The 13,462-nt window shown below is 45.3% G+C and overlaps 1 protein-coding gene across 4 annotated transcripts in view; it reads right to left on the reverse strand.

Moving 5' to 3' along the window:
• RABGAP1L (RAB GTPase activating protein 1 like) overlaps window positions 1-13,462 on the reverse strand; it is a 426,173-nt gene that overhangs the window by 365,590 nt on the left and 47,121 nt on the right. For all 4 annotated transcript variants that reach the window (XM_075320137.1, XM_075320138.1, XM_075320140.1 and 1 more), the window contains 2 exons: window positions 8,266-8,423; window positions 562-672 (listed from right to left, as the gene is read on the reverse strand). In XM_075320137.1, coding sequence (XP_075176252.1) covers window positions 562-672; window positions 8,266-8,423 — 269 coding nt within the window. The remainder of the gene's footprint in view (window positions 1-561; window positions 673-8,265; window positions 8,424-13,462) is intronic.

Genomic DNA, 13,462 nt, shown 5'->3' on the forward strand with positions numbered 1-13,462 from the left:
GTCGCGGCAGCGGGCGCCATTGATATGCTGGTGTGCCACGGGGGTGTCGCTGCAGTGGAAGACACAGGAGGGTCACAGGTTGGGGTGTCGCTGAGGAAGTGGGCGCCTGATCTGACTGTGGACTCTATTGAATCGTCCACGGTTAACGTGATGGACTTCCAAGAAAATGGCCACGGATACAGCGCATGCGCAGAAAGGCAGCTGTGGCCATTTTCTTCAAATCCATTGCATCAATCTACGCACACGCCGCCTCCGCAGTCATTTTCTTGAAGTTCATCGCGTCAACCGTGGGTGATTCAACAGAGTTCGAAATCAGCTCAATGCTCCCGCCGCGACATTGCAGCGACACCCTCCGTATCACCGACCCTGCCTCCCATGACCCCGCCCCACCACCGCCACCCCGGTAAGCGATAACCGCATTTTAAGATGCACCCCTATTTTACACCCAGTTTTGAGGGAAACAAGTGCGTCTTACAATCTGGAAAATACAGTATTAACAATAAACCGGATGACCCAGTTAAGACAGAGGTGATAGGTTTAGGACTTTTCAGCTTTGCTCACCTCTCTACTACCAGTTCCTTGTTTGACACCTGCTGGATCGTGATCACCACTTTCTTCTCCAGTCCTTGCTTCAGTTTGAAGTACAGTTTATCTCGATCTTTAGGGACTGGGCTGTTGAAACAACAAAACAAACTTTATGTTATATCGTGCAAAACATACGATTCATTCCATCAACCATAAGAGCACGCAGAAGTGGGGGGCTAGATCATTTATTACCAATATATGGTGATCATTTTTCAGTTTTTAAACAAATTGCATGACATTAGCAGCACGGGTGTGATTTTCTCAAGATGTTCTGATGAAGATTGCTATTTTTTAGGCCACAAACTTAGAAGCAATCGGCCAAAGAACAAGCCAGTAATCAGCCAGGTGTAATAAGATTATAAGGCTACGTGCCCACGGGACAACGTACCCGCCACAGAAAACCTGCGGATTTATCTGGATTTTCTAGATAAATTTGCAGGTTTTAGCAAGTCCAGACACTTCCCATGTTATCCCATGGGACATAGGGAGTGATGTGTCCATGCTGCGGTATGTGTGGTTGCGGAATATGCTGTGGACGTCCCGGCCCTCCACTATGGAGATAGAGGCGGGACTTCCGCAGGTAAGGCTAGGATCACATTTCCGTTGTTTATGATCAGTCACAATCCGCCGCTTTGATAAACAACGTAATACGTTTGGTGGATTCCGTTGTTTCCCATAGACTTGTATGAGCGGCAGATTGTGACTGATGATGCTGCGTTGCATCCTCCCCCCGACTGATCGGTTATGGAACGACTGACCGTCGGGCGGCAGGAACGCAGCATGTAACTTTTTTGAGCAGTGGAATCCTTTTAATTTCGCTGCGCATGCTCTCTCTCTCGGTGGCCGAACGATCAGCTGATCGCTCGGCAGCTGGCTTCTGTGAGCAATCAGCTGATCTCCCGGCCGCCCGCTTTTGAGAGCGATCAGTCGCTCTCAAAAGCAGTCGGCCGGGAGATCAGCTGATCTCTCACAGAAGGCGGCCGCCGGGCAATCAGCTGATCGCTGTCAAAAGTCGGCGGCCGGCTTATGAGAGCGATCAGCTGATCTCCCGGCCACCGGCTTCTGTGAGCGATCACTCGTTTTACAGTACAATGGAATCCGCTTTCTCGCGACAATGAATTCCAATTCTTGTCACTCACTATACAACGCATCAGTCAAAAGCGTCAAGCTATGTGACTGATGCAAAACAACGGAAATGTGAACCTTGCCTAAGGCGCACGAATGTCCGCAGGTTTACCGCAGATATTTCACTAGACTCCCGCAGCAATGGATAGCTGCGGATTTCGGTGAGCTGCTGCGGGAAACCAGTGGACATACCTGCGGATATATCCGCAGGTACATTGTCCAGTGGGCACATAGCCTAAAGGCTTGTTTATAAGAGCTGATACGTGGGGAATGAGCACTTTGGTTAAAACCTAATGTTTCTCATCGGTCTAAACAAGTGAGAAAACATCTAACGAACGAGAAAAACGCCATTTCACTGGGTGTGATGATTTTTAAAAGGAGGCTAATCAATCATCTGCATTAGCAGCACATTGCTCCCTATAAGCAAATGATGCGCGGTCAATAACTTAATGTACTATGGGCACAATACAAATCATATTTACACCGATCATCTGCTGTAGAATAGGACTTTGCAACGGACAAAAATAATACAAGGTGGACTTCGACTGTAGATAGTGTATCAGTATGCACCGGAGAGATTTCACGAGCGCACTCCCCTGAAAGCGCAAGGAGGTCATCTGCTGGACTGCTAGGATTCCTCATCAATATGTCTGAGCAGCACAACGGCTTTTTAGCCAGGACTTATGCCCATAGTGGAATTATTGTTTTGTACAGAACCTCACTGGGAGACCACAGAACGGCGGCACATGAAGAATTTAATGGATCTCAACAAGCGTCCAATGTCATACTGAATTAACCCAAACCACGTCCAATAAAAATTATGACATGTCCCATCAGGCGCCGTGTGTATATTATATATTTTCCACTGGCTTCCAGGCCTAATATTTTGTTCCTACTTTCTGATATTTACACGGACACTAGAAGCAATAAACTAACTTCGACCCTATTTATTTGTATAGAGGCATTATCTGAGCATGCTCTAATTTAGGCAAAGATTTTTGAAGGAGGAGGTGAGCTGTGACATCACCTATTGTAATTGGTGGATCCTGTGTTATCTAATGTAATAATAGAGTTGAGCGAGTATCTAACTATTCGTACTCGCGATACGCGTAACGAGTACTGTCTAATACTCGTGTATTCGTTCCGAATAGCGTGTGCAATGTAAGTCAATGGGGGAAACTCGCAATTTAACGAGTAACATATAGTTCTATGGAGAGCGGAGGAGCTAGAGGTTGACACTGACCTTCTACTTTAAGTTCTACAATAACTGTTACCTTTCTCCATAGAACTTTATCAGCACCAACTGTCATCTCCTATATCAATAATGGGAAATTCCGTATTCACAGGAGACAAATTTTAACCAGGAAATGAGAAATCTGAAAAGGAATGATCAGTCCCAGGATGAGAAAGAAGCAGATTTCTCTGATTGTAATATATCCTAAGTTGCTTAATTTGACTCGTAATATTGATTTATGGAAGAAAAAAAAAAAAATTACAAACCTGTGCCCCTTTAAATCCCTTACGCGCCAGGTCATTAAGGGGTTAAAAGACGACTTTAAGCCTATGCTCCGCAATGGAGAGCAGGCAGATGTCACCCTAATAGCTCAGCTTGTGTCTGATCATTTCCGCGGAGAGCATGATGCTCTCTCATAAACCGCTTTTGTCTGAGCCCATTCTGCGATTCCCGTATTGAAGAGCAATTTGACAAGGAATTGCTTGAAACAAGGAAACAAGTTGCGGGGAGACGGCAGCTGCTGATCCTTAAGTCACAAATAGCTGCAGAATCCCGGATCATTTCTGAATCATCTATTTTTAAAGCTTTTCACAACATTTTTTATTTGAAAGCGGAATGGGCAATTTTCCACCGCGGCTGGTGAATGCCGTGTGATGACAGCCATTGTAATCTGTGACATTAGCATGTCAAATAGACACCAGGTTCCACAAAGCCATTATAATAAAAAGATTGCACTTTTTTTTTTTTATATCTTCTCAAGTTATTAAGAAAAAAAGGGAAGCCAGTATTGTATTCCTAGACGCAATACAGAATTACAATATGTCAGTATTTCCATCACTGCAGCATACCAATGGCCCCTAATGTAAAGGATTTTTAGGAACATTTCCCTTGAAGAAGAAGAAGAAAAAAACGAAAAAAAAAATTTGTGCTGCAGACGTTGCCTTCATCCCCATTCAAAAGGCTGTTATTACTGTCTGCCATGTTACACAGTAGAGCTGCCGTCCGGTCACAGTCACTGGTTCTACAAGCATGCTAGCTTGCTTGACACAGAGCACAACCAATTCGCGAGGGGGAAACAAAAAAAGGGCGCGAGGGGGGGGGGAAACAAAAAAAGGGCGCGAGGGGGGGGAAACAAAAAAAGGGCGCGAGGGGGGGGAAACACAAAAAGGGCGCGAGGGGGGGAAACACAAAAAGGGCGCGAGGGGGGGGAAACACAAAAAGGGCGCGAGGGGGGGAAACACAAAAAGGGCGCGAGGGGGGGGAAACACAAAAAGGGCGCGAGGGGGGAAACACAAAAAGGGCGCGAGGGGGGGAAACACAAAAAGGGCGCGAGGGGGGGAAACACAAAAAGGGCGCGAGGGGGGGAAACACAAAAAGGGCGAGAGGGGGGGAAACACAAAAAGGGCGCGAGGGGGGGAAACAAAAAGGGCGCGAGGGGGGGGGGAACACAAAAAGGGCGCGAGGGGAAACACAAAAAGGGCGCGAGGGGAAACACAAAAAGGGCGCGAGGGGAAACACAAAAAGGGCGCGAGGGGAAACACAAAAAGGGCGCGAGGGGAAACACAAAAAGGGCGCGAGGGGAAACACAAAAAGGGCGCGAGGGGAAACACAAAAAGGGCGCGAGGGGAAACAAAAAAAGGGCGCGAGGGGAAACAAAAAAAGGGTGCGAGGGGGAAAGAGGGGAGGGAGAGGAAGGCGGGAGGGGAGGGAGAGGAAGGCGGGAGGGGAGGGAGAGGAAGGCGGGAGGGGAGGGAGAGGAAGGCGGGAGGGGAGGGAGAGGAAGGCGGGAGGGGAGGGAGAGGAAGGCGGGAGGGGAGGGAGAGGAAGGCGGGAGGGGAGGGAGAGGAAGGCGGGAGGGGAGGGAGAGGAAGGCGGGAGGGGAGGGAGAGGAAGGCGGGAGGGGAGGGAGAGGAAGGCGGGAGGGGAGGGAGAGGAAGGCGGGAGGGGAGGGAGAGGAAGGCGGGAGGGGAGGGAGAGGAAGGCGGGAGGGGAGGGAGAGGAAGGCGGGAGGGGAGGGAGAGGAAGGAGGGAGGGGAGGGAGAGGAAGGCAGGAGGGGAGGGAGAGGAAGGCGGGAGGGGAGGGAGAGGAAGGCGGGAGGGGAGGGAGAGGAAGGCGGGAGGGGAGGGAGGGGAAGGCGGGAGGGGAGGGAGAGGAAGGTGGGAGAGGAACGCGGGAGGGGAAGGCGGGAGGGGAGGGAGAGGAAGGCGGGAGGGGAGGGAGAGGAAGGCGGGAGGGAAAGGAGGTCGTGAGAGACAGAGGGCAACAGGGAAGGAGGGAACATGCTCAGTGTCATATTTTTTGGGGGTTTTTTTTAAGATAGATGTATGAGTGGTACAGCATTGCTGCAGAGGTTACAGGAGTCTGGGGTCTGCTGGTCAGTGCTCAGACTATACGCCACACACTGCATCAAATTGGTCTGCATGGCTGTTGTCCCAGAAGGAAGCCCCTTTTAAAAATGATGCATAAGAAAGACCGCAAACAGTTTGCTGACAATAAGCAAACTAAAAAGACATGGATTACTAGAACCATGTCCTGTGGTCTGATGAGACCAAGATAAACTTATTTGGTTCAGATGGTGTCGAGTATGTGTGGCGGAAACCAGGTGAGGAGTACAAAGACAAGTGTGTCCTGCCTACAGTCACCCGTGGTGGAGCAAGTGTCATGGTTTGGGGCTGCATGAGTGCTGCCGGCTGGGGGAAGCTACAGTTTATTGAGTGAACCCTGAATGCCAACATGTACTGTGACATACTGAAGCAGAGCACGATAAGGCAAGGCCGCAAGGCAGTATTCCAAAATGATAACGACCCCAAAACACACCTCCAAGATAACCACTGCCTTGCTAAACTGAAGGTAAAAGGTGCTGGACTGGCGAAGGGTCTCCAGACCGAAACCCATTGAGCATGTGTGGGGCCTCCTCAAACGGAAGGTGGAGGTGAGCAAGGTCTCCAATGTCCATGAGCTCCATGATGTCATCATGGAGGATGGAAGAGGTTCCAGCGCCTCCTGTGAAGCGCTGGTGAACTCCATGCCCATGAGAGTTAAAAGGCAGTACTTTAAAATAATGGTGGTCACATAAAATATTGACACTTCGGGCACAATTTGTCTATTTTCACTTAGGGGTGTACTCAGTTTTGTTGCCAGCGGTTTACACATTAATGGCTGTGTGTTGAATTATTTAGATGACACCAAGTTTACACTGTTTAACAAGCCATACACTGACTACTGTACATTGTATCAAAGTGTCAGATCTTCAGTGTTGTCCCATGAAAAGATATATGTACAAAATTGTGAGGGGTGTACTCACTTTTGTGGTATACTGTACATACACTCAACACTGAAATTGCAAGACCAAGTAGCAAAAACTGTGAGGAATACGCTGCCACACTGAATGCACTTAGGCAATCATAAAGATCCAATGCTGGCAGTTCCCTTTGCAGCTTTAAGACGTTCCTGATGTGATCGACGGAGATACGTCTGTAGATGCTGTAGACCACAGTAGGGTAGCACGTTTAGGCCATGCAGGCTATTCACAGTAGCACGCACAATATGCGGCCTGATGTTTTGAAAAACTGCTCTTGGGACATTTTGGAGAAATGGCCCTGCTACTGGTTCCACCACCAAATCACAGTAAAGCTGAGCTGTTATTGTATTGAGTGGTCCAGCTGGGGGTACATTATGTGGGGGTACATTATGCCCCCCCCCCCCCACATTATAATCCCAGGAGTTTATCAGTGTGACTTTCCCTTATGGAGGCCTCTTTATGGCATTGCCATCCTGGTCTTGTCAGTATAGAAGATGTCACATACCAAGACAAAGGTTTCAACCAGCATCTACACAAGCCATCACACGGTGTTTACATGACATTGGGTGGGCTATGACCCAAATCCAGTTATGATGGAGAGGAAGACGCTAATGGAAGCTGGAATATATATGAGGAACCATGCGGAAGGTATTACTATCATGTTTCTTCTTATGATTTTTTTCTACTTATAGCTAGGAAACATGATGAATATATTGTCTTCCCTCGGCTAGTTATTAATTATAGGCTGATAAGCACATTCCACAATTAAGGCAAAATGTGTGTGACGTGTGTCTCGCCTTACTGAAGCCGAAAGTATGCCTGCCATATTTGTGGGAGCTACACCCAACCTAATTTCATAATTTTGACTGAAAAGTCCCCTTTAAAGCTCCTCTGAAGCCAGCAAATCGCCCACTTCCCTAGCTGAATTACTTTTGTCACCAGGGGGTCTGCTCTGGTCATGACTGCTTCTTTGCTATAACTGACTTTGTCACCTGCCATTTGTTCCCAGATCTTGGTATAGGGTTTCTATCCTGTCTTGGTGACCTCTGGATTACAGGTCAGGATGTGTATACAAATATTGTGATTGGCATGCATGAATGTGCCATATTCCTCAAGCCATCCATCCTGTGATTTCCAAAATTCCACCTTTCCTTCTTGGTTTAATTCGGTTTCAGCTATCAATGACCTAAATTGTCCGACACGACAGATCACTTTGTGGTAGACAATAATAATAAATAATAATAATAATAATAATAATAAAATAATATAATGTATTCACTTATGTAGCGCCATTAATTCCATAGCACTTCACATATCCGGTTTAATAATGCTGTCAAAGAATATATCTTATTTATTACAATCCTTATGAATTAAATGTAATTTGGGGTAAAATGTGTAGCACTAACTTTGCTTATGTGAAAGGATGTTGACTCCTTTGATGCCAGTGCATTATTTTATTTTTTAAAGATGGGGGGGATAAAAGCTTATATAATAAAATACAAAGCCCCAAATCAGCTCACTGACGGATTCTGTTAACTCATTCTCCAGCTAGCAACAGACGGTAGAACACAGAGGCTATAGAAGGAGAACAGTGCAAAATGTTTAAGGAAAACCAATTGCAGAAATTATTCTTAGTACAATATTCATACATTAAGGTACAAAAAAATAAATCAAAAATTAAAAAAGTGTCCCCATAATTCTCCATATCCCTTAAAAGGGTTGTCAAATGCTATAATTGGTGTGAAGGCCTTCATGGGCATTTACCAAAGTCCCATCTGATGTGTCACATGTAGGATCTGAGGAAACGTCCACATGACAGCAGCAATTATCTGATCATTTTAATATAATCTGCCCCCGACAGCTGTGACGGAGGACATCCCTCCCTTGGCTACAGATGACATGACATCTCCATTGCAGCACACACCATACGTTCCCTTCCTGAAAGTGGCAGACTGCCTGGGGAAACCATCTTGTACCGCAGACGGAAAACATATTGGTGTACACCGGAATTACGAGTACCTGAAATTCCCTTTTCCGTCGTCCTCTTTCACCTCGAGGGACACTGTGAACGTGAACACGTCGCTATCCGGCGTCGGCAGGCAGGAATCCTTCACGTCTGTAGTTTGCTTTGATGAGCGCTTGAATGCAGTGAAGAAGCTATATAGTATTCTACTAACCTACGGGGGAAACAAACAATGTAGTCAGTGACTAAAACAGGGCAATTTTCGATTATCAATGCTATGTCACATTAAGGAAAGAGAACCAGCAGAAAGGGGGACCGGCCCGAAAAGGGCGACCGGCCCAAAGAGGGCGACCGGCCCAGCATTCCAGTCTATATTAGTAAATACTTGCAGGTTTTAATCATATATAGAAATCATATTCTGTTTGAACTATGTGCCGAATGGATCTTCTGGATCCTCTGTTGTTCCTCCTGGAAATAAGAGTGAGAACTAGGCCATAAGGATTGTACCCAGACTGTGATGTTGGGGTTTGCAGTTGAACAATGGAGGGAAACAAAAAATGTAGTCGGTGACTAAAACAAAAAGGCATTTTTCTATGAAGAAAGGAAAGGACAGGAAAGGAAAGGAAAGGAAAGACAGGAAAGGAAAGGAAAGGAAAGGAAAGGAAAGACAGGAAAGGAAAGGAAAGGAAAGGAAAGGAAAGACAGGAAAGGAAAGGAAAGGAAAGACAGGAAAGGAAAGGAAAGGAAAGGAAAGACAGGAAAGGAAAGGAAAGGAAAGGAAAGACAGGAAAGGAAAGGAAAGGAAAGGAAAGACAGGAAAGGAAAGGAAAGGAGAGACAGGAAAGGAAAGGAAAGGAGAGACAGGAAAGGAAAGGAAAGGAAAGGAGAGACAGGAAAGGAAAGGAAAGGAAAGGAGAGACAGGAAAGGAAAGGAAAGGAAAGGAGAGACAGGAAAGGAAAGGAAAGGAGAGACAGGAAAGGAAAGGAAAGGAGAGACAGGAAAGGAAAGGAAAGGAGAGACAGGAAAGGAAAGGAAAGGAGAGACAGGAAAGGAAAGGAAAGGAGAGACAGGAAAGGAAAGGAAAGGAAAGGAGAGACAGGAAAGGAAAGGAAAGGAGAGACAGGAAAGGAAAGGAAAGGAGAGACAGGAAAGGAAAGGAAAGGAGAGACAGGAAAGGAAAGGAAAGGAGAGACAGGAAAGGAAAGGAAAGGAGAGACAGGAAAGGAAAGGAAAGACAGGAAAGGAAAGGAAAGACAGGAAAGGAAAGGAAAGACAGGAAAGGAAAGGAAAGACAGGAAAGGAAAGGAAAGACAGGAAAGGAAAGGAAAGACAGGAAAGGAAAGGAAAGACAGGAAAGGAAAGGAAAGACAGGAAAGGAAAGGAAAGACAGGAAAGGAAAGGAAAGACAGGAAAGGAAAGGAAAGACAGGAAAGGAAAGGAAAGACAGGAAAGGAAAGGAAAGACAGGAAAGGAAAGGAAAGACAGGAAAGGAAAGACAGGAAAGGAAAGACAGGAAAGGAAAGACAGGAAAGGAAAGACAGGAAAGGAAAGACAGGAAAGCAAAGGAAAGACAGGAAAGCAAAGGAAAGACAGGAAAGCAAAGGAAAGACAGGAAAGGAAAATGAAAGACAGGAAAGGAAAATGAAAGACAGGAAAGGAAAAGGAAAGACAGGAAAGGAAAAGGAAAGACAGGAAAGGAAAAGGAAAGACAGGAAAGGAAAAGGAAAGACAGGAAAGGAAAAGGAAAGACAGGAAAGGAAAGACAGGAAAGGAAAGGAAAGGAAAGACAGGAAGGAAAGGAAAGACAGGAAAGACAGGAAAGAAAGGAAAGAAAGGAAAGATGCCAGAAAGGAAAGATGCCAGAAAGAAAGAAAGAAAGGAGAGCGGCCAGAAAGAAAGAAAGGAGAGCGGCCAGAAAGAAAGAAAGGAGAGCGGCCAGAAAGAAAGAAAGGAGAGCGGCCAGAAAGAAAGAAAGGAGAGCGGCCAGAAAGAAAGAAAAGGAGAGCGGCCAGAAAAAGAAAAGGAGAGCGGCCAGAAAGAAAGGAGAGCGGCCAGAAAGAAAGGAGAGCGGCCAGAAAGAAAGAAAGGAGAGCGGCCAGAAAGAAAGGAGAGCGGCCAGAAAGAAAGAAAAGGAGAGCGGCCAGAAAGAAAGGAGAGCGGCCAGAAAGAAAGAAAGGAGAGCGGCCAGAAAGAAAGAAAGGAGAGCGGCCAGAAAGAAAGGAGAGCGGCCAGAAAGAAAGAAAGGAGAGCGGCCAGAAAGAAAGAAAAGGAGAGCGGGCAGAAAGAAAGAAAAGGAGAGCGGGCAGAAAGAAAGGAGACTAGTCAGGATTCCGGTCTATATTAGTAAATACTTGCAGGTTTTATCAAAAAATATAGAAATCATTTTTGTTAGAACTATGTGCCGAATGGATCCTCTGTTGTTCCTCCTGGAAATAAATGAGAGTGAGAACGAGGCCATGAGGATTGTAGCCAGACTGTGATGTCGGGGTTTGCAGTTGAACAATGGAGAGGAGGGACAAGAGGAGGGAAGTGAATTGTAGTTCCAGGATGAATAACAGAGGAACAGCACAATAGAGAGTTTTAAGAGAAAGTGATTCAGCATTAATATTTTATGAAGAATACAAGTGTTTTGTTAAATGGGAGATTTCAAAAGTACAAAGAAGAAAAAAAAAAGAAGAAGAAGATGAAGAAGAAGTAGTAATTGTTTAAACTGGGGCTTTTCCGTGGGGGAATGATGTCGCTGTCTTGTGGATTCAGTTAAGACTGACTGACAATAAGCCATTCTTCATCGCACTGCGCTGGACACGTCTTGAGGGAATAAGAGGAACTATTGTCCAGAAATTCATCTCATAAAGCCCGTGTCATGTAGGCAGCGGCACAGAAATGTCAGGGATAGCCCCCATAATTACAGCGTTATGTATACAGTTGACAAATTGTTGAAGTCCTCAGCAGCACGCTGGTATCTGGATATTTGCTAAGTGAAATATCTCTTTTTGCGTTGCTTTGTTTATATGATGAGAAATAATCCAGATTTACTTCTTTTTGTTCATAGTTTACAAATCCAGGACAGCGCTATACATCATATAGTGGCCGTTCTTGGGTACTGCAGCTCAGATAAAAGTAACGTCAATCAGAGGTGAGCTGCAGTACCAAAAACAGCCACTACATGGTGTACAGAGCTGTGCTGTCCCATGTCTGTATGCTGTGAACTTCCAGTGGACGTGGCGCCAGGTATCATCTGATCGTAGTGGTGCTGGATATTGTACCCCACTGATCTAATACAAATGACCTTTCATGTCCAAAAACGCTAGTTCAGGCTAGGTATGGGGAAATACCCAGCAAACCAAGAGAGGGAAGGGAAACCCTATGTCTAAGGAAGGGTGAGATAGTGACCCCTACCACTGTTCCCTGGGTTCCCTCCCTGTCTAGGTAGGTTCCTCACCTATGCGCCAAGCTGGATACCAGACCCTGGCTGACCCTGATCTGGGCCTTAGTTAGGCAGTGGATGAGATGAGTTATTGGTCAACGCCACTAAACATTAAAGGACACATAGGGATAACAAACAAGGGAAAACAACAAATAATTTATCTACAAGAAGATTCAGGGAGTAGGCCTGCAACACTCAACTAAGTGACTCCAGATGAATGCCAGCCGACTGAGTGCACTCAGGATATGTGGGAAAATAGAGCCATCACTAGCAAAAAGAAAAGGAAAATTAGAGAATTTAAGGAGACCAAGAGAAGTGCCTATGAAGCAGGTGAAAGGGTGAGGAACTCAGCAGGGTCCTAAAGGTAAAAGGATAAACCACCAGCAGAGGAGATACATAGGATACTATATACACTAAGCAGGAATACTAGAAGATCAGGGAACAGTTTGGCATCCAAGTGCTGAGACTTTCTATAGCTGGACGCTACCCGACTGTCACCCTTGACATACACATGGCAGCTAGTTATCTGCAGAAAAATAGCATTAAAATCATGTTCGACTGCTTTACTGGAACAGTAGCTACAGCGAGAAAATGAACTTATATCGTCCCTGCAGCCGCACCCTTCTGGTCATCAGGGCGGAGCAGAGAGTGGTTACTGCTCATCACACAGTCACTGTGGTTGTAATCACTCTCCGGCACTTTGATTGACAGCCAGCTCTGCAGCATGTGCGTGCAACGAGAGTGCACAAAGCAGGCTGTCAAAGTATCTGGGAGTTATTACAGTGAGCTCACTATATAAGGAACAGTGACTAAAGCCCTGAAGACTAGAAACGAGCAGCTGCAAACAAGCTATAAGTTAATTAAGCCGACCACACAGGAGGACTGACCTCCAAATTAGTACTATACAGGTACATAGCGTTTCTGGACATGGCACTTAAAAGTCATCAATATGTTGCTTCCACCCTCCTTCCACCCAACCCCTTTAAGTTCACTTTCCCAAAATTAAATGCAGGTTTTTCCTTAAAAAAAAAAAAAAGCCACTAATATAAATCATTAGAAATAAAATGTTGTTCCAAAAAAAGCCACTAATATATATATAATCACTAGAAATAAAATGTTCTGTTAATGTTATTGAGTGCACCATGATGCTACTCTCTCTACTTTGTATATCAATAATCAATGATTAGGATTGCTTATGTTATGTAAATCAATAAATATGTTAAAATTTAAAAAAATAAAATGTTTTGTTAAAAAAAAAGCCACTAATATATAATCACTAGAAATAAAATGTTCTGTTAAAAAAAAAAAAAAAAAAGAAGAAGAAACAGACGAGCCGCTACACTGTGGATTTGTCTGGTGATTATTTCACATCCCAATTTATCAACGTGTTCATAAAACAAAAAAAAAAAAAAAAAAAAAAAAAAAAAAAAAAGGAAACCGCAGTCACATTACTCTATTCACCTGACACTTCCCCATGACGGCTGTGCAGTGAGGACTGAGAACAGAGGTTTATCCACTGCCCAGGAGCCTCTAATGAAGGAAGTTTCCATCCAGCACTAGATTTCACATTGAATGATCTGCAAAAACTGGTGCACAATGTGGCTGGTTTTTTTTTTGTTTTTTTTTTTTTACGCCACCGCATCAAAAAACTGTTTTTACCCCCCCATGACAGCCATTCAGAGACCGTAAGTGGCTTGCACTGGGCCAAGCACCGAGTGTACCCGAGCCCCAAACGCTCGATCAAGTGTTTGGCATACGTACATCACCCTGACTCTGACTCTTGAGTTGTGGTGGCACCGTGGCTCAGAGGTTAGCACTACGGTCT

Source organism: Anomaloglossus baeobatrachus, chromosome 8 (assembly GCF_048569485.1).
Source record: "Anomaloglossus baeobatrachus isolate aAnoBae1 chromosome 8, aAnoBae1.hap1, whole genome shotgun sequence".
In the NCBI taxonomy this organism is placed as follows: Eukaryota; Metazoa; Chordata; class Amphibia; order Anura; family Aromobatidae; genus Anomaloglossus; species Anomaloglossus baeobatrachus.